The following is a 20,770-nucleotide window of genomic DNA, read 5'->3' on the forward strand; positions in this document are numbered from 1 at the left end:
TAGGAATTCGAATGCCTCGCGTCGATATCGGTTGCATCGATATACAACGTTTCGCGTCCATGTCGCGACTCCATCATTTACAAAACAATTTATACACACCGTCTTAACATACTATCGCCGGATCGATCACCTCTGTGACTCCACCGATGTTAATTCCATCCAACTATCGTACTTTCGTCGAAACGTTCGTTTTTAGCATGATCGACACTGTCGGTAGCTGTTCGTTAAATGATTGCTGGTAAACATATCAATGCTCAGACAGGCGTGTATTTTCTCCACAGCCCTATTGCCAGTGCAAATTTAACCGTATCGTTATTGAAATAAATTGTCCCGAATCTGTCAACTCTGCTCGTTTATCGACGAAAGGGATGGTCAATGCGATGGAACGGATTTTCAGAAAGGAAATTGTAAATCCACGATGACGCGTTGAAGACGCTAGCCCTGGCGGTTTGCACGACGTACGGCCGCGTGACGCGTGGAACGGAAAAGGAAAATAATAAAAACGAGCGGTCGCGATGAATTGAAGAATCGACGAGGACAATGCAGAGTGGCGTTGAAGTGGCTGTGACGGATGATAGGCGGCACGAGGATCGGTAGATCGCGAAAGTGGCGGAGAAGCAGTCACGATACACAACGTGTAACAATGGAACAAATATCTGTAGAAAGGTGGTGCTCGTAACGTGCACACTCGACGCGCACTGGAAACAAATGTCGTACCTATGCGTGACAACCCTTATTGCGGCGAGGGGGTGGTGTGTTTGTGAGCTGCGTGTTTATTGCTCGACCTGGCAATAATAACTGGTTATTATTCATTACTCTGGCGCACCGTGCTCGGAACGCACGAATGTCGCAGTCAACTACATGGCGACGAGAATCACTCTTTTTACTCTCTTTTTTTTCGGCTCCTCTCGAGCCGTCGAGGACACGACGATTCGTGAAATATCGCACTACGACTCCCCTTCGCTGGTACCGGGGAAAAAAGCGACGCGTTATAAACTACCGGAGAATTTACGCTTAGCGAGACGTCGAAGGATCTATCCAGATCTATACTTCTTTTGGAAAGATTATCAGACGCGATATTGATTCGTTACTATAATAAGAGTCTGATCCGATAGAGAAACGTATGCGGTTATTTATTGCTTCGCCTGCATTCGCGGATCACCATGTACCATGTCATGATCAGGAACGTGTAAAGAAAGCATCGTAGGATCGTATCCTTCACCGTAGCGACAATCAAGTAGAAGGAAAAAAATTATATATATGGGGATTCGCGTCGCAAACCTGGAGCATGAATAAACCAACGAGCAAAGGTGTGGTTCCCAAGCGTCCACAGTAGGAAATCGCTCACCGGGGAAGAAAGATGGAGAACAGAAGCCAGGAGCGAACCAAGACGTGATTAATATAAAAGTGGGCGGAGCTTGGTCTGGCCGGAAGTAGCCGAAGAGGGATGCTGTGCCGTGCCAAGCAAGCGCGAAAACGGGGGTTATAGTGGCACAACTGTGTTGGTACACTGTACCGTATGTATCTTCATCCTATGAGGCTGCATACACGCCCGCTGCCCCTGCTATGTGTATGCGTGGAACGCACGTGTGTGCACACTCAGACGGATCTACGTCCGAAGCAGCGAAAGAGGTGAGAAGATGGGCGAGCACGCCAGCCGTGGCGGGGATGATGCGAAATATACACCGCGATTGACAAGCAACACCCTTTGGCCGATTTGAACCTTCGTTCGAGCAACGAGAAAGGCGTGACAAAGACTTGGAATCGTTGCCAGGTAATGCCCAGCTCGAGCAAGAAGATGAACCGGCGATACCACGCACCAGGCACTTGGAAATAACACGACGAATCGATCGGTACACCGGTGGACCACGCGACCATTCAACTTGGAACAGGAAACACCGTATCAGAATTTCCAACACTTCTCCAATCGATGTTCCATCGTCGTCTTCACTCCACACGGACCTCTAGCCTTTCGAGCGATCGTCAGACCGCGATCTGTTTTAACACGGCTGTCAGTGAGCAGCCGCCTTTGAATTTTGACGAAATCTTTGGTCAGCCAAAGGGACCAGAAGCAGATGGCTGCACGGAGTACCGGCAACCTTGGAGGAGCACTAGAAAACGGAAAAAGGAGAGAGGATAGGAGAAGCAGGGTGGGTTAGTTGATTGGCGAATATGGGATCGAAGGGAACCGGGCGATTCACAGGGGTTTCGGAGACGCGGGGTGCAAGGGTTGATGCGCGGGGGTGGCCAACCCCACCTACTTCTTTAACGCCCCCAAGTAGGGTAGGACCGCCTCCGTCTCTGCGTTGTTCCACCTACTACACCCCGGGACTTCTGCAGTCTCATACCTACACCACCCATACACCATCATCCTCCCATAGCTTCGTCTACTCCCATTGACTATATCCTTCTGAGAAAAATCACCCCTATTCCCAGGTAACACGAAGCGTTCTTCGATTGAAGCGTAACTACCATTACCAAACGAATATACCAAGCTAGGTGCCATCTCGGATGTTTCGTTGGATACGTCGGATAAATTTAAAGGGGAGATTGAGGCGTCACGATTAATCGATGGTCTTTCCACTGTAATTTTAGAGCAATCAAACGAACGTTAGGTTCCTATCGTACTCTCTTTCTGTTCCTTTTTTCTTACTATTTTCTTCCTTTGCCTTTTCTTTGATTCGAGTCATACGTTTCCCGTTAAAAGCGATAAATTACAGTTGAAATGGAACGATACCAAGCACTATACACGCGAAATAGGTTGCAGATAGTGAGTCGTTGAAATAATCGAGCTAATAACGCGATGATTCATATCGGTGTATTATATCTTTCAAATTTTCAGGCAGTGTCAAAGCAAGCCTATTACTGCCAAGATTATTTTTAGGAAAAATGCGTTTTGCCGGAAAGATTTCTGTACTAAGGCAGATACGCATTTAGTTACTCGAGCGTAGTTAATCTTGGAACTGTGTAGCGAGATTTATTTGACCAACCATTTTGCTTGTCCGGTGCACCTATTTGTCTTGTCAGGATCGTTAAAGTGTCATTTCCACGAATATCGTCCGGTTCGTTCAACGTAAGATCAATCAGAAAACCCCAAAGCAAAGAGCCATTTATCTATATTATAACGAGAAACGCTCGGCTACCGCTAAACGACAAAACGCGATAAGCCTAAACTTGGTTTTATCGAAATACTAGAACCGCTATGACGCACATTACCGTGATCAGCGGTCGCCTGTTACATGTCTTTCGGTGGAATAATCGATAAATTCGTAATATCGATCGTTTTTCCCAAATATTTAAATACCCATTTCCGCTAACTCTGTTTTCGTAGCGACCCAATTCCGCTGACTGAAAATCGCGTTGCTCGTCATTAAAAATGTAACGATAATCTCAAGTATTTTCGTACTAAATGTCGATTTTATTTCGAATCGTATTACAGTGCCTATCGATAAATATCGTCCTGTACCAATCTCTAAACCAAAGACAGAATCTTTATACGTATGTACGTTCGCCGATCGGTACAAGCTATCTGCGCGGAGATGCTAAATTCTCCGGTGACAAAACGAAACAATACGAAACAACGGACAAAAAGGGGAGGAAATATGGTGGAACAAAAGCAGCACGCACACCAATGAGAGAAGGAAGCGATAGATGCAAATGATTGGAAAAAAGCTGAACAACAGTCTCGGGTAACGACAGCGTGCAAAGGGACTCGTCGATGGCACGTGGCGATCATCATTGAGTAAGAGCAACGCAAAGAACGATGAATGAGGCAAGCGGCAGAGAATGATGAGACAAAGAGACGGACTTAAACGAACGAAACGAAAGAGAAAGAGAGAAACAGAGAGAGAGAGAGAGAGAGAGAGAGAGAGAAAATGCGTGACTGAGATACAACCATACGATTGTATTTAATCATAGACAGGCAGACAGGTAGGCAGGCAGGCAGAAAGTCAGGCAGGCAGGCAGTCAGGCAATCAGGCAGACAGACAGTCAATCAGGCATCGGGTGTCATTAAGAAGCAGTGCAGTGAAGACGAAACAAGTGTTGCAGGGGTGAAGAAAGTCTCTACCTGGACGGGTCTCCAGCGTGGTTCCAGCATGTCCCGCTTCCTCCTCGTCGTCTCGCTCGTGGCTGTTCTCGCTTGTTCCTCCGTCCTTCTCTTCGTAAAAGTATTTTTCGAAGAAACGAAACGGAGACACAAGACCCGTTTCCCGTTTCTCCTCTATCTTCCACAATCTTCGTCCTGGTAATTCGTACTTTTCCTCCCTGTCCGTCTTCTCCCGCCCACCCCCTCTCGCTCCTCTGTCCTTCTGCCACCTCTCTACCTTTCTCCGCCTCCCTCTCTTCCTCCTCACGGGGTCCACTTCCTCCCCCCTTTCTCTCTTTCACCTGCTCGTTCCTCTCCTTCCCGCTCTCTTTCTCTCTCTCCCTCGCTCTCTGTCCTTCCTTCAGAGGTCTATTTATCTATTTATCTATTCCTCCCTTTCGGCCTTCGCGGTTCACGGCTTCTCTCTGTCTCTCTCTTTCTCTTTCTCGTCGGTGGTCACCTCCGCGTGCGCCGCGCCACGTGTCTCTCTCCTTGGGGAGAGGAGGACGATGTCTCGATTTCTCTCGGTGTCGCGGTTTTTAATTTCTCTGGCCGGGACGCGAGCGCGACAATGCGGCGAGACAACGGTAGGTTACGACGATATCTGTCTATCTGTCGGACCAAAGGGAAGAGCGATGCGTATCCACGTGTTATCCTCGTAAGTGCTGCGTGATATTTTTGAAAGGAGGGTTCTGGATGATGATAGTGGTAGTGTAATAGTAGCAGTAGCAGTGGTAGTAATAGTAGCAGTAGTAGTAATAATAGTAGCAGTAGTAGTATCAGCAGTAATAGTAGTAACAGTATCAGTAGTAGTAGTGTAGTAGTAGTGGTGGTGGTAGTGGTTGTTGGTGGTGGTGGTGGTGGTGGTAACGACGAAAGGCGCCCTCTTTCGCAATCGGAGCTGACCAGCGTCGTGTTCGTCCACGTCCTTGGTCTTTATCCTCGTCGTCGTCGTCGTCGACGCAGGAAACGTGCGCTGAACCGTGCGGAATTGAGAGTGTGGTTTAAAGAAAAAGGGGTACCGCGCGCCGGTGGCTGCCGTCGCGACTGTGCGACGCTCGGCACCGCTTGGCCGCGAAACCCTACGGCCGCACCGAACACGCGGCTACTGAGTCGGCGCACTCACACGGCCTCCCTCTGTCTCCATCCCTCCCTCGCCGTTTCGTTGCCTCTTCGTTTCACCTTCTATCTCGATGTATCTCGTTCCTCGTCCCTCGTTGTAGTCCCGTTTCTGTCAGACACGCTTCGTCCGCGAAGCCTCACTACTTGTACGTAGCTCCTTCTGCCTTCGTGTCTGTCGTTCTTTTCTTTGTCCGTGTCTTGCTTCTCTCACGCTCTTTCTTTCTCTCTCTCTGTCTCTCTCTGCCTCTCTCTCTTTGTCCCGTTGTCACCCGCGTCTTCTTGGATATTCCGCCGAGCACTTACCAGTTTCTCCTTCGTAAATACGCGTTTGATTTGAACGTACAGCCAGACTTCGCTGCCACGCAAAAATGTGGAGACGCTTGAATTTTGTATCGTGCCGCATCAAGGAACACTTGACTTGCAACGTGTTGCGGCAACACTGCCGAGATACCGGTAATTAGATAATCAGGTAATCGTGGCACGTGTAGGTTTCCGCGATATCGTTTATAAGATAGATGCTGATCCATGTTCACGCACGGCAGAGGTTGCGTTAAGATATGGACGGGAGTTGATGCGGCTCGATGTAGTTATTGTTATCGATTCGGCCTAGTCCTAAGACCACACTAAAGCTGACGAGCCATTCCGATGCATTCATCACCATCACATCGCAGGGCAATTTATCATCGCCGTATGCACGTAGTCTTGGATATAATCATCAATTCGTAATACCTTTCATTCATGATATTTAAAACCGACGTGCATACACCGTGGAAATTGCATGAATACCCCTTCTTCTAAATATACGCGTTCGCTTCTTTTTTTTTTTTTTTATTCTTTTTATTCATAGCTCGTTGCCGTGGAAGGAATCGTTCTTTGACATTTTAATAATCTTCCTCTTGCTTCCGGGTACGAGTAATTTCGATATATACAGAATGCACGGACGGTGAATGAGAAACTTGGATAGAACACGGTGAACGAAAGAGTAAGCAGATACTATTAGAGGTTATCATGAAAAGTTGTGCCAGACAGTGACACATATCGAGGAAAGGAGCGTATGGTATGCAAGATTGAAACTGTCATGGTTATAATCGGAACGATAGCGAATGATGGGGGTGAGGACAATGTAGGGAAAACAGGTCGTGGAAGGGAAGCACGGAGGGGGACTTTGCATTGGCTAGTTTGTTGTTGTTTGTTGTTGTTGTCCGTCTTGTTTCTCGACGGACGGAACCAAACCATTCGTACAATGCCGAGTGCATAGCTACGGTATTGATAAGAACCTTCAATGGCGGTGGGCAAAAGGGGATGCCGAGGGAAACAAGCAATGTGAGAGCGTGAAAAGCAAAAGCGTTGCGCACACACAAGCGCGAGATACTACAGAGAGCACGATTTTTGTTTCACTTCGATAAATCCTTTCGCCTTCTGACGTTATCGATTTCATAATTGAAAACTGTCATATAAGAATTCGATTTGTCCGATCGGATGTATCTTTTTCTCGCTGTCAATAATAATTACAGGGTCGACACAGCGGAAAGAGATGCGTTTAATAAATAAGAGGAGAGATCAATCGTTAATCGACAGGAAAATAATACCCGTCGGAAAGTAATATCCGGAAAATGCGACAAAACAGGAGCCTGTGGAAAGGGACATCGTTATCGCTTAAAAGCCCCGATATTCGGCGAAATATCGCACAAACACCGTCATTCTGATGAAAAGATTGTCAATAACCTCTAACACCTGTTGCACAGTTTAGCGACGGATTTTATTCTCACGCGTGGGCTATATTCATTTATTGGCTCGCGGATTTCATGGGTCACACATCGTTCACGTCGATGCACAGCGGCATAAACGGTTAATGTGGTTCATTCACACAGTAATAAAACTACATTCGGTGAAAATTTCTGATAAAATTATATCGGCCGCAATAAATTTCATCGAATTATTGCGCTCTAATTGCTATGCATTTATTAATCGTACGCAACGCCGCATATATGTTAAAAAGCCGCATTATCATTCTCGGTAAGAACGTTTGAATAAATTGTTTATTGAAATTAGGCCACTGTATCGAAAAAGTAACGATGAAGAAGATTAAGGTTTATAATAATTTCTCCCGTTCACAGTCGAGTACAAGCGTGTTCTAAGAAGATTACGGTCTCTGGTTATCATTGTATCGGTGTAATTTCCTGGTCAAGTACAGAAAAAGAAAGTTTTTAACAACCATAGGAGAAAGATCGTGCTGTTTCACCCTCGATCTATCCACATTGCGTGGGAGGTGCATTTCGTAGTGTTGTTGATTTTTGCATAATTTATCAAGGTTGTTTGGTTAAGCGAACCGTTAGGGTGAGTCGCAGGGGTTGTCGAGCTTGGGGATTGCGCGATGGGGCGACAATTTCAGACACCCTTCGCCAAGATGATTAGCATCCGCTTCAGGGACGTACTTATTTCCAATCTTACTACTAATTTTTCTCAAACTCTACTGCCGTGATGTTGTTGTAAGAAAAAATAATTAATTCGTCAAAATACGAACGATCTTCCTACAATCTTTTTACATCGATGGATTCGGCCCTTTTCGAGTATCTACGATGCTCATGCGGTGCGCGATGTCTGGTCATGGACATCCGAATCTACTAATGCCGTGCGTCTACCATTATTTCACTTCACGTGGAACAAACACGAATTTCAAAATAACATCGTATCGTACAATCAAATGTAAACGACATTATAACTTGTTTATAAATGAAACGACGATTGCCAATAGACGAAGCGATGGATACCAACGAATAAAGTAAAAAATACGAAAGTGGGAAAAAATCACATTTTTGTACGACAAGCGTTTCTTCGAAAGAATCTTCGTTTAGGACGGCCCTGTCCGACACGTAAGCAGGCATATCGCGAGTACACGACGGAGTTGTTGAGGATGGGAATGGGTGGACGCAGGGTTGGCACACAGTACGAAGGGGTTGCGAGGAGCAAAGGGGTGTCCAGTGGTACCAGGGAATGGGACAGCGAGGAGCGGCAGGGGGTCGAAGGGGACAAAACCCGTTCTATACTATACTACTCTACAATAGTTGTTTACCAGAGTCATACTGATCGATACTCAGTGTTTGCTATCAGAGGGAACCATGCATGCCGGGCGCTACTTGCCCAACACCAAAAGTAAACACCCACCCCCGTCCGCTATCACCCCAACAACACTCCCACCGTTCCTCCACCGACTGGTTAGCGGCGAATTCTCACTCGCACATGCTACCCCTCTCGCTCACTCTTCCAATCTCTCTTAGTGTCCTAGCCGATCTTCGTGGAATGCATAGACATTTGGTTTGCGTGTTGCGCGGTACATACGTGTACGTACGATCATAAGTGCAAATGTACATTTCGTACATCGATAACAGAAGACCTCGCCTACACGGTCCACCTTGGGGATCGACGATTCGATCTACTCGCAAACCACTGTTAACATATTGGTTCTATGTTCGATGTCTCGTCTTAGAATTCGGTTAATCTGAATATTTAGACGAATGCAATTGCCACGACATTTAAGAAAATACGCACGATTATAAGCGTCCATAAACAACGTACGTGCGTATCACAGGCGTCCTGTTTCCCTGTAGCGGGCTTCTATGTTTAACCACTTCGTTCACGGTATAAACTGCACCCGCAGGAGCGCGCGGGGGTTGTCTCCGAACGATCATAGCTAGGTCCAGGCCGTTTCACCTCGTACATTTGCATAATAAGGTCTCTGCTACACGTGTCCGGGAACACGGCACCGGGGGAAATAAGAGTGTTAAAGGGTGTAGCGTGGAAAAAATGTACGTATCGTAAGATTTTTCGGCGGACACGGAGATTTTGACGCGACGCTGAACAATGTCGTTACCACGAGTGGAACGGTATACATAATTTTCACAGAGTGCACGAGTATTTGCATAATATCCCAGGCCAAATAAAAATAGGGCTTGTTCACGTGTGCGGATAGAATTATCCGTGCTAATGGAGCAATTAACGTGTCCAATGTATATCTTTTTTCCCCTTTCTTTCTTTCTTTGATCGTGACGTTCGATCGATTCTTGCGGCAAGGTGAATATAGTGGCGCCTAGCACGATAACTCGTTATGGTAAACGGCATTCGGAGTAATGATTTTAATACGAAGTCCCGTAAAGAGAGGGTGGGACGCGGCAAAAGCCGGAAAGTCGCCGCAAATCCTGCGCAGAAGGGAACAGAATAGGGAGACCGGTAAACAAACAGTGAAAATAATATAATTTACAGAGGATTAGGAATGGTCGGAACGGTGCAAGGGAGGGAAGGGTAGGAAAGGGGCGGAAAAGGGTTTCGGTGCACAGAATAACTGTTTCTGGTTATAATTGATATCCTGGCAAAGCTCTATAATCCCCCCCAGTCGAGCCACCACCCTCTTGAAAGTCGAAACCCACTACGGCAAAAGGTGGAGACCCCAAAACCGCACCACGTTTGGTCATGCTTCTATTTACGGAACATTTTCATAATGGTTTATTTCCGCTAATGTCAGCCGACCAACGGAAAAGACCGTATTTTCTCTACAAATTTCACAGACAGTCTGCGCCTGGTCTACCTTCATTTCGATTTCCCCCGCGAAGACGAAACTGCAAAATACATTATTTCATCGTCGTACTTGTTTCGTGCGGCTTGCGGTTAACATGGCCCATTTAGTTCTCGAACTTCCGACATTTTCCTATAACGTATCGCGTGTGTTTTTTCATAATAACGCGCCGAGATTTATCATTCGCGAAATTTTTCCATTATTTAAATTTATTCGCACAAAAGATTTTCACGAACCAACCCAGTCGGGTCTCTCTCTGAAAAGGTAGAGAATCGGCCGCGTCGTGTTTCGCGTTTCAACGTTCGCTCGCATAGAGATTGCTAATCGAATTAACAAAAACGACGCGATAAAAGAACATCGAAAGAAATGCCAACTATAAAAATGAGCTGTAACGAAGCGTAGGCAAAAAAATGTGGTGTAGAAAAGCGAAGCCAGGACGCGGCGACATCGGTGAAAGGAAGAGAGAAATGTAATATCTAGCGACCACGTAATTATGATTCCATTGAAAAGTTCGCCAGACTGGCCCTTCGTGGACGCATTAATGCGGCTGACCGTCTCTCTCCAATTATAAAAGTCTTCGAACAATGGAAACCGCGAGTACTGACATCGGGGCGAACACATGCACGACCGGGTAAATAATACTCGCATCTGTCCAGCTCCGTTTTTCAACGTTTGTTCTTCCGCCCGCCATCCGGATGTCTGGGGCTCTGTCTCGCAGAGCATTTCACTCTCAAGAGTATCATACCAAGGGAATCTCCTCTCTCTTCGCTCATTCCGGTTCTTTCTTCTTTCCATTTTGAAGTGCGTAATAAGACAAATTCCAGCTGTTAGAATGATCAGGGGCACAGGACCTAATTAGCGAACATGAAATAATCTCCCTAGTTCGCGTACCGTGTTTTCCAGAGAATACGTAATTTTCAGTCTGAATTGAAGATACAATAGGGGCCCCGCGTATAGCGTCAGCTTTATTCTCATTGTAACTCGTTGACAAAGAAAAACGAAGGAGTTGACATTTAGCGAACGAACGGAACGTGGAACGCGCTACAGATCCTACGAATGACAAATTAACGAGCCGTGGTTTTCTCTCACGCCAAGATCCTCCGAGCGTTCGAAACGGCGCAAATCCACCCCCTGTTTCGACGAACGATCTAATCCTCGACAAAACTTCGACGAAGCCGTTAAAAGAGATTGATCGTCATCTCGTCACTCGTACTCGATCCAATTCTTCCCCCGCTCTCCCTCCCCCTTCCTCTTTCACCGCGTCCCAATAAATCCCACGAAACGTAGAAACGACGAATGAAATCTTCGCTGTAAATACCTGGTCCAAGTATCGGCGCATTAGTCACGTCCTTAAATGTAGCTCAACCCTAAGATTCGTAGAGCTAAGGGTACATTTGCATAGTAGAAGAAAGCATTAGTGACGTCACTTACCGCTACGATCAACTTGATTTCGAAGGATTTCGATACGAACTACGAGCTAAGGCGATACTGTGGAACAGCTAACACTTTCGATCGACTATTAATGATCCCACTGATTCATCTCGAAACCCTGGTTTAAGTGAATGTTTAAATGACAACGTATGCACGTTGACGTAAAGATATTAACACGTCACGTATAAACAGGATTACTATAACCCATCGGCAAATGAGAAATCGCGTGTAAATTGCAGTTAGGGAAACCGTGTCTTACCGATAATTCTAAAGAGTCGAAAATTTTACAGGAATATCAACTCAAGAATGAATTGCGGCTATGAAAGTGGGGAAGGGGGTGTCATTAGAGATCCAGAGGGGTTGCCAGCCACCTCTCCAAGTCGCTACCCTCACCGTCCCCTTATCCGAGGGGAATTTCTAACTGATTTACGGGAAAACAAGACTGTTTAATATTTCTCTTGGTCCCCTGGCGCCACGGTTAGACTCCTGCCTCGACGCGTGACTTTTGCAACATGTCCAAAGTCTCGTAACTTGGTTAAATCAACGTGTATTACGATACGTAACGTCATTCAAATAATTATACGATTTATTACAAGATTTCTTAAATTTTTCATATTTCGATACGGTTAAAAAAAATGCAAATAGTAAAAATCCAAAAGAATTTTTGTTTAAAACTTATATGATCATATGTATATGCAAACCTGTACAGTATGACAATGAAGCCTGTATCGCTCGCTTGTATAAATCTCCCACTTGAGATCTACTTAGAGACCCTCATTCTCTACGGTTTTAACCCTCGGTAACGTCCTCACGACCAAACAAGTCGCTTTTGCTTCCAACCCCGCTGCTTGACTGGCACGGTCGGTGGCGTATTTCCTAAAGATGTAAATGCCAATCCCGATGATACTACCTGCATTTATGAAAGATTTCTAACGTCATCAATAACTTTGCTTTCACAGTGAAAATTTCGAATCGTACAATTATAATTGACATCTGCAGTTATTAAATTATATTTCTTAATTTTTTTTTAAAACAAACTTCGTAATTGCGCGCCACGACGAGCTTCACAGTCGAGTAACCTGTTGGTCAAAACGCGCAAAACACTTTGGAAAGTTCGTGAAAACGTCGATTATCAGCGACCTAAACCATTCTAAAAACTTGGTAATTTTATCGTTCGGTTTTCAAAGATTTAAGGGAAGCTTGCACTCGGCTGATAAAAATAAGATTATCCGTCTGTTAGCAATTCGAGACATTCGAGATATCTTCGAGGAACTATTTACATCCGCAGCGCCAAATCATTAATAAGGCGCCTAGCGGACTTCTACTAACTCCAAGGGAACAATTGGGAAAGGAGCCTGCAAGAAGGATGGCAGAAGGGTTACAAAGGAGGTCAGAGAGTGGTTTAAGGAACGAGACATTCCACTCGACATTAATGATAATTAGAACGTTAAGGCGACAAACGAAAATAAAACAAAAGACGAAGAGATGTACATTTCTATAACGATGAACAATTTCCCTGCAAAATGTCCACATTAAGATTGTAAACCCTTAACTCTGAATTAAAATTTCAGCCGTTATTGGACATGAAACAAAATGGAATTAAAACCCGAAAGACAGGGAAGCCAATGTCAGAGATCAGTAGTATATGTCCGCGTAGATCAACCAAGGAGAATATACCTACTACGATTCCCAAATAATTATCCAGCAAGCCAGAAATTGTCCCTGTTTAAAGAACGCGAATGTCGCGCGTTTCGATACGAGTTTTAATAATTTGAGAACACAGCCGCAGCAATTGATAATCCCACGATGAACCCTCCTAATATTTTTCTCCGCAATTCCCAGCGTCCTCCGTCGAAAGAAAAATGGGAAAAGGGTAGCAGAAGCATAAACACCCGCGATAGCGAGCTCTCGTTATCACGAATAAATCAAATGACTGGTGGATATAAGCGGACAAAGCAACCCCGCAGCATATTTTCTAGTAAACTTTCCCGAGGAGGTGTGAGCCCGGAGAGATAATAAATGCATGTACACGATACGAAGCAGCCAATATAACACCGGTGAAATTTATATAGACTCCGCACACGACTTCGTGGACCTACGTGTACGTGCACAAGGGATGCTTCGTTTTACTGTGCTCTTCTGGCAACTGCCCGCGGTAAATAGCCGGATTATAAATAACAGTTGCGACAATATTACCCTTGCGGCATGGGATGGTAACCGCAACTGTGTCGCGTACATTCGTACAACATCGACGAATGCGATGCAATTGCAACTGATAAGAGCCTTTGCCAAACGAGAGAAGTCCTAGTAACGTGGCACGGCTCGTTTCTCTTGCCGAATTCACTGCATTTAACGAATCCCCCTCCCTATCTCTCTTCCAACCGAATTCGACTTCATTCACGCACACCGATGCAATAGACGCTGGGTAGCCTCCAGAGTTTTTCCCTTTAACGAACGACCGTTATAAATAATTTCGATGCTTTGTCGTATTGCGTCGGCCGGGCGTGCCACAAAACTGAGTACGGGGTGACTCCACGTTTCTACTCTTTCTTTTTTTCTCGACCGCGCCAAAAGAGGGTGAGCCCCAGAATCAGAGGGTCCGAGAGAGGGAAAGAGGTTCTCCGAGGTTCTCGCTCATTTATTCCTTTATCTCGTTATGAAAGAAAGATATCCCGCTAAGAAAGGATTAATTAATTAATACAACGCTTGATAATATATTTATCGGATCGACGCGTCCGCGGAGAACCCGGCGCTGTCGGTGTATTTCATCGAAATTGTTTGATGTAGCTCGCGCGGTACGTTTGGCGGGAATTTATGGAGGCGCGCAATACAGTTTATTGAAAATTATGTAGATCCCAGTTCCGCGAGCGAAAAAAAAAAATACAAAAAAGGGCCAGATAGCTATTCTAATAATCGTGTGTACCGCACTTATAATTCATGGAGGCGAAAGCGCGGCTCAAAGCACAATGCATATACTTGGCTGCGCGATAAATAACCGTTGGCTGTATGAATCATCGCAATTTATATTTCGCTCGGCTATTTTTATCGTTCGGTATATTATTTTTTATACGCCAGCGTAAACCCCATAAATCTTTCCTAATTAAAGGATTTAGCGTACCTGGGCGGGGAGGAGTAGGAGGAAAAATAGTATCGCGAATGCCAAGCGAATAATTCGACGGAACACGTAGGTGACGCGAAAGAACAATAAGTGGTTGAAACGGGCGAAACCAAGACATCGAAGAACGACGGAAGCACGAAGATAGAAGCGAAATTAGCCCAGAGGGACTTCTTAACAACTGGCAGAGAATAGTAGGGAGTGGGTGGCTTTTACACGCGGCTCTAACCACCCTTACGAGATACAATCCACCCCCTTATGCCTCGGTAACTCTGTCGAATTTGTAGTTAAGGTTGTAAACGTAAACCTGGGAATTCACCCCCACCAAGATTCGCCGAGCGTTACCGCTCCACGCTTTCTCATTCGAACCCTTTTCCATCCTTCTTCGCACAGGCCGAATATATGAACGCGTATACGCGACACTGCTACGCAAATGTTAGGTTATGTTTGCAAACCCTCTCGTACGTAACACGCGCCTCGTTCTTCTACAACCCTCAGTATATGTACCACCCACGTCTTACAACCTCCCTCCGTGGATAACGAGCACGATGTAAAGCTCATCTCTCTCTCTCTCTCTTTCTCGGCGTTCCTCTAGTCAATAACTTTTCGAACACGCGATATTATCCAACGTCGATGTACGCGATACATTATTATTATTTTCTTCTCGACAAAACACGTGTCTTGGAGAATTCGTTGATCCAACGGTAAGTCTAATAAAGCGAAACAACTCTGGGATATTCTCACCTTGGAAAACCTACGTATAAACTATCAACGAAAGGACAGAAAATCGGCTGGCTTATACTTGCCATCGCTAGTATATCGAATCCGCAGTGGAAACATGCTCGGGAAATGGTTGCGGATATTGGCCATAGATATATTTCTGAGGGAGCAAAAGGGAGCGCGTTGGAACATAAAAAGATCGCCTCGCCTTATAGCAAACGGCAACCACCCCTCCTTTCTACCACCCCCCCCACCCTCACGATCTTCCTTCTCTTTCTCGTCCTCTACTAGCGTTCACAACCACCCTCCGATTTATGGAGCATTCTGTACATTCGATATTTTCTATTGTCGATCGCCCCTATTTGTCTTATTTATGTTTCTTTTAGGGACCACCCTCGGTCACCCTCCGCTGTTTCTGCCTTGGCTTGGCCGGCGTCCACCCCCGGCCAAGTACCGCGTCCACTCTCGTGCGAAATTCACCCCCTACGGATACGGACGGTCGACCGACCACTGGATATTCCGAAGGATTTGCTCGCGATGCAAACGCGCCGCTATATTAAAACGATATATTCCGGCGAGGCGTAGGAAATTAAATACGAGGGGAGTATCGTTACCACTTAACGCCAAGCGAATATTCCTTTCGGCAAAGGGTGAAAAACAGGTATAAGAATGCACCGTGTCATTGTGTGTGATGTGGTCTCCGAATTACAATGACCTGGCATATTTCGCGTAGAAGATGACGAGGCGAAGCTATTTTCTGGATAAGCGGATAAGCGTATTTTATACTCGGTGTAGTGTGAAAATTGAAAATACCAGCATCCAAGGTACAAACTAATATAATAAGTTATCGCGGCGCAAGCCTTTTAGCTCTATGACGACGAAACGATTGGAGGGAAAACGAACGAGCGTCTTACTCTGAAATCCAGCTCAGCCGATAGTGTCTTCTTCTTGTACGGTGTACACGATTTGTCTTCGGCTAGTTTAGACTCGGTGTTAATACGAGAATAAACAGCGAGGTAAGATCCCTCTTGGCTTAACGCGTCTCTCCTTGAGTAAGCCCGGTTAAGTCTAGAGGGAGGTTCGAGATTCGAGGTTCCAGGTTTCAGGTCTGGACGGCCTCGAGCTGGAATGAGCAAGGGCTTTCTAATTAAGATCGTTAAACTGCCATGAAATTCAAATTACGTTTACTGCTGTCCTTACTTCCCTTCACGGACCCTTTTGCGGACGATGGCGAGGCACCATTTCGCTAGACTCTTCGGTCAGAAATTAACTATACCTTTTTAAAAGTTCCTCGTACGTAATAGAACCACGACGTAGAAGCGTCGTTCACCGCGAAAGATCGAACATTGATAAAAAAAAGATCTCTCGATACGCGAACAGTATACACGAATATCTTCTTGTACAGATGTCGTAACAGAAATCGGATGTTTTGTCGCACGTCGGTATAAGAAGACTAATCGATATCGAAATTTCAATAATACTGCAATCTGTGAGCACTTCCCAGACTAATCTGACGATATTAGCATAGATCCTCGGACGTTAGATAACTTGGAATCTTGAAGGGTTGAGGGAGGAAGGAGGCAAAGGACGTCTGATAACCGCCCCTTGTAAGTTAGCGTATCAGCCAGCGAGAAAGGGTAAGGAAAGGGGTGGTTTAGGACAGCACGCGTCCCTTCTATTAAATTAACGTAAGGCAAAGGGGTGGAAACCACCTCCTTCCCAGATACTAGGTCAACCGATTCAACCTCTCGAAATCCCAAGTGATTCATACGTCGTCCCCGTGACTCCTTGCATAAGACAAATTTTCCTGATGACGAAAGAAGAAGAAGTACGGCATGATGGAAAGTTGTTCGACTAGCTGGTTAACCTGCAGCCTAGTCTAGAAGCCAGGGAAATAGATAAGAACAGGTCCTTGCCCTTGACAAACACTGAATTTCAAGGAAGTTTGGGCTCGCTTGCACCCGCAGACGTGATGTCAGAAGCGGAGCAACTGATTAAACTATCACTCGTTATACAAACTACCCCCATAGACAAGGGTCGTCCAGTTCAACTACGTCGTTCGTGAGCTAGAGACACGATCGCGAGCATCTACTGCATAATGCGGTCAAATATTAACGCTAACAGAGCCGTACTAAATTTAGACAATCGATGAAACGCTCCGACAACAGGGTGAAATAAGAAAAATACGATCGACTGGCGCCCAACGATGAAAATTCAACGACGTCACACCATGTTAAATATTTTCCCTGGAGAACGTATGGATCGAACAAACACGGAGGATGTTTTTGAGATAAGCAAGGAGTACATCGGAGTAGTTCGGACCCGTACGAATTCGAACGAAGAAAGGGTGTGTCGGACGACCGTGTCCTGTCATGTTCGATAGCGATATAGCTTGGGCCCTGGCTCCCTTAGAATTTCCTGATTCTCCTTTCTCTAATTGCATAATAGAATGCCCGCATGTAGGGAAAAGATGGGTGGTTAGTATAAACGTCGCCATGTATGAGGGCAGTGATGATTTTTGTTAATTATCTACTCATTTAAATCTTTCAATTTGATCAACAATCATCTTTTTGTATTGCTATTTCTTATTTTTTTTTTTTTTTTTATTTTTTAAGGAGAGTACATGCATCGTGGTACACGAAGCGACTTAAACGAACGAGTAACCACGTCGTTCCATTAAAATGGTAAGGACGAATACATGGGAGGACACCATGGCGATAAAGCTCTTGTAGAGACAAAAGAGGAAGGTTTGTTTACGTAACGCTTTATCGTTAGAGGGTTCGCCGGATTTTCTTGTTGATCCTCCCGGTTCTTCTAATAGCGATTTTGGTTTATTTTGGTTAACAAATTAAAATGTTCCCTTCCTTTATGTTCTATCCCTAAAAATTACTCTGCTTTTGTTTCTCATAACTGGATAAATATTTATGCAAGATTATCGGCAGGGACAAAAGTTGTTTAGGAAAATTATAAATTTCTTCGGAAGAGAACGGGTAAGAGATAGAAAGCGAGGTAAGATTATCGTCTTCAGCAACTGTTCGCTTTAGAAATGAAACCATGTCTGTTTGTCTGTTTGTTGAAGCAATTAGCATCGTCACCTCGTAGATTGGAAGGATCACGGCGTTGCTCGGCCCAACGTCACGCCTTGCCACAAGCGGCGAATTACAATTACCTAAAACACACAACGAGCAAACGCTGGAAAGCAACAATAACTCGGTCTCGAGTTGAACCGTATCTGCGACCGTAATTCGGTAGAAGAGATCTAAAACGTTTAAAATAATCGACGAATAACAACCGTGAATCTTACGAAGGAAAAATGTTCATTCTTCGAAATACGAAGCTAAAAACATCGAAAAATACGATCTATCAATTTTAAGCATCTCTGTGGATGAAATCGGTGAAGTGGTTGAAGAACGTTACGAATAAATCGATGAGACACCGCCGGCCTCGTAATAAGATGACTACGTTATAACGATCGGACACTTGGCGTATTATTAATTAACACTTCAATGAGAAAGTCCTATCATTCTGCTTCGATATATCCCCTGTTACCAAGTAGCCTCGATAAGTGCTCCACTGGTCGATAATACAGTCTGGAATGTGCAGAGTTTCAACGTTTTTACTCATTGCATTAGAGGAAGGTTTGTTCTTTCGAGTAACAAGACTGTTGGACTTACTTCTTCGTATTTTTTTGTTAGAGCGGACAGAGAGAAAAATTTAGGATACCGATAAAATCTGATAGATAAAACTCACGGTTCATCTTGAGTACTTAGCTTAAAGAATTTTTTCACGGTGAGAAAACGACCAAGACCGAGGTAACGAGTGAAGTTTTTCATCGTTACTACCATGAAAAAAGATTTCGCCGAGGAAATAAATACAAATTGTCGGATTACCGAGACTTTTCACGCTGATATGGGACCCCATGCTGTTCACGCGACAACGTTCTCCATTTTCCGAATACTCCGCATAACTTACGGACAAGCCGCTTCATGAAACCCAAATGCGTTCCGGAATGTTTCCTCGGATAATAATAATAATAGAAAAAAATATCCGAAACAAAAGGTCTAATTATAGTGCGAAATTTCAAGAGAAATATTTGCTAACATGTTCGAATGTCTCTATTAAAATATGAGACACGTTGCTTAATGTATTTAACCATTAATGAAGTGGACGTTTAATGGATGTTTTTGTCGTAAAATTGCCTCGGGCGAGTCCGGATTTGCTTTGCGACGGAAGGCGTTAAAAGTTTCGGAAATATTGCATCCGTTCGTAAAAAAGTAACAGAAGAAATGAGACTTCGTTCCAACTTTTATAATGACGAAATAAAAAGCTAGGGGCATAGTCGGAATTGCATGTTCCACCGTTCAGCTGTTATTGTTACGCGCTTACGTCCCTCATAGATCTCACGAAAGTCGCGTAAAATCGTGCTTTCAATGCTCAGTGGGAAAAGAATTTCGTAAACAGTTTTATCTTTCTTCCAGAGCATTCGAACATTAATCCTGCACCTCTGACCTAATATCTACAGCTATCAATTATTCCCACACTATACACTATTATTCAAATTTCCGTTTAACTCGACAAGTATGAGATAACCATAATCTATGACACGTTTATGGAATGTTAATCGCGATCTTAGCCGTTTATTCGTTTATGACATCTTACATGTGAATCAATTGCAACGGCACTTACTGCAGAAATTAGAAAATCAATTTGAACCAGATTAATCCTTAATAATCATTTCCTTTCCAAGGAAATAGATACGCTTCATTGGTGTTTTAAGCTTGAACAAAAAGTTTCATACACGGTTTATTGAAAAAAATAATCGGCTGGTTGGATTCGTGCTTCAAGTCCGCCGCATTTTTGGAACGTTCGAGGTATAGCGGCGTTCGAAGAGCGAGGCATGTTAATTAAATAGCCGGAAAGAGTTTACCAATAACGTGTGGGGGTGTGTGACACGTGGTCTCGATAAAAAAAGTCACCAGGGTTTTCCGACGTTCGGAAATGTGCGGCTCTGACCTATGGCCACGGACTTTCGATCTTTACTTTAATTAAATATTTTCTGCGCGTCAGACCATCGCTTTACCTGCAAACGATTCGTTGCAAGACGAGCCGCAACATCGCCACAGATCACACCACGGTATCCCTTTTTATTCGATCTTTAACTGCTTTATATTACGAAACATGGAAAGGGAACCATTCACCTCTCCGCACACAGATTCTCTATACCGTAACAAACCAATACGCTGATTAATAGTCCGAAAATCTGTGATTCTTGTGGTATATGAGAATAAAGCAAGAAAAAGATTTAAGGACAGAGGCATGAAGTTACAAGGAGGCATAGGGAAAAAAGAAGAGACGAAAGAGTCGGTATAACGGCGCTGCTAAAAATGTACATCTTAATAGATTAATTAATATAATCTCCGAGAGGGTCGTCTCTTGGCAGACGAACAACTTCGTTCCAGTATGGAAAATGAATATTGTTGAGGTTAATTATAATTGGAAGAAACCTTGGGCAAATATTTCAACTGGTGAATTAAAAAACGACGAAACGAAGGCAAAAGGAGGAGAGGAGGAACAGGAAGGCAGAAAGTGCTACTTTCTTTGTTTCAAAACCGGGGATTTTTCATCGTCTGACAACGTGAAGAACGTGAACTCGTTGAATCTAGAGCGGACATCGTGCTTTTTTTTTCGTTTTTTTTTTCTTCTTCTTTTTTCTTTCACCGTCGTT

The 20,770-nt window shown here is 44.5% G+C and overlaps 1 protein-coding gene across 13 annotated transcripts in view; it reads right to left on the reverse strand.

The window, feature by feature from the left end:
• The window catches only part of LOC117216607 (forkhead box protein P1-like), a 245,886-nt gene that overhangs the window by 211,015 nt on the left and 14,101 nt on the right, over nucleotides 1-20,770 (reverse strand). For 6 of the 13 annotated variants that reach the window (XM_033463454.1, XM_033463451.1, XM_033463459.1 and 3 more), the window contains exon 1: nucleotides 4,070-5,196. The exons of 1 other annotated variant lie outside the window; for it this stretch is intronic. In XM_033463454.1, the coding sequence (XP_033319345.1) occupies nucleotides 4,070-4,099 (30 nt within the window). In that variant the 5' untranslated portion in view covers nucleotides 4,100-5,196. Of the gene's footprint in view, nucleotides 1-4,069; nucleotides 5,198-20,770 lie in introns of those variants that run through there. 6 more of the 13 variants (XM_033463458.1, XM_033463456.1, XM_033463455.1 and 3 more) reach the window with 3 other exon arrangements.

Source organism: Bombus bifarius, unplaced genomic scaffold (genome assembly GCF_011952205.1).
Source record: "Bombus bifarius isolate JDL3187 unplaced genomic scaffold, Bbif_JDL3187 scf7180000010271, whole genome shotgun sequence".
NCBI lineage: Eukaryota > Metazoa > Arthropoda > Insecta > Hymenoptera > Apidae > Bombus > Bombus bifarius.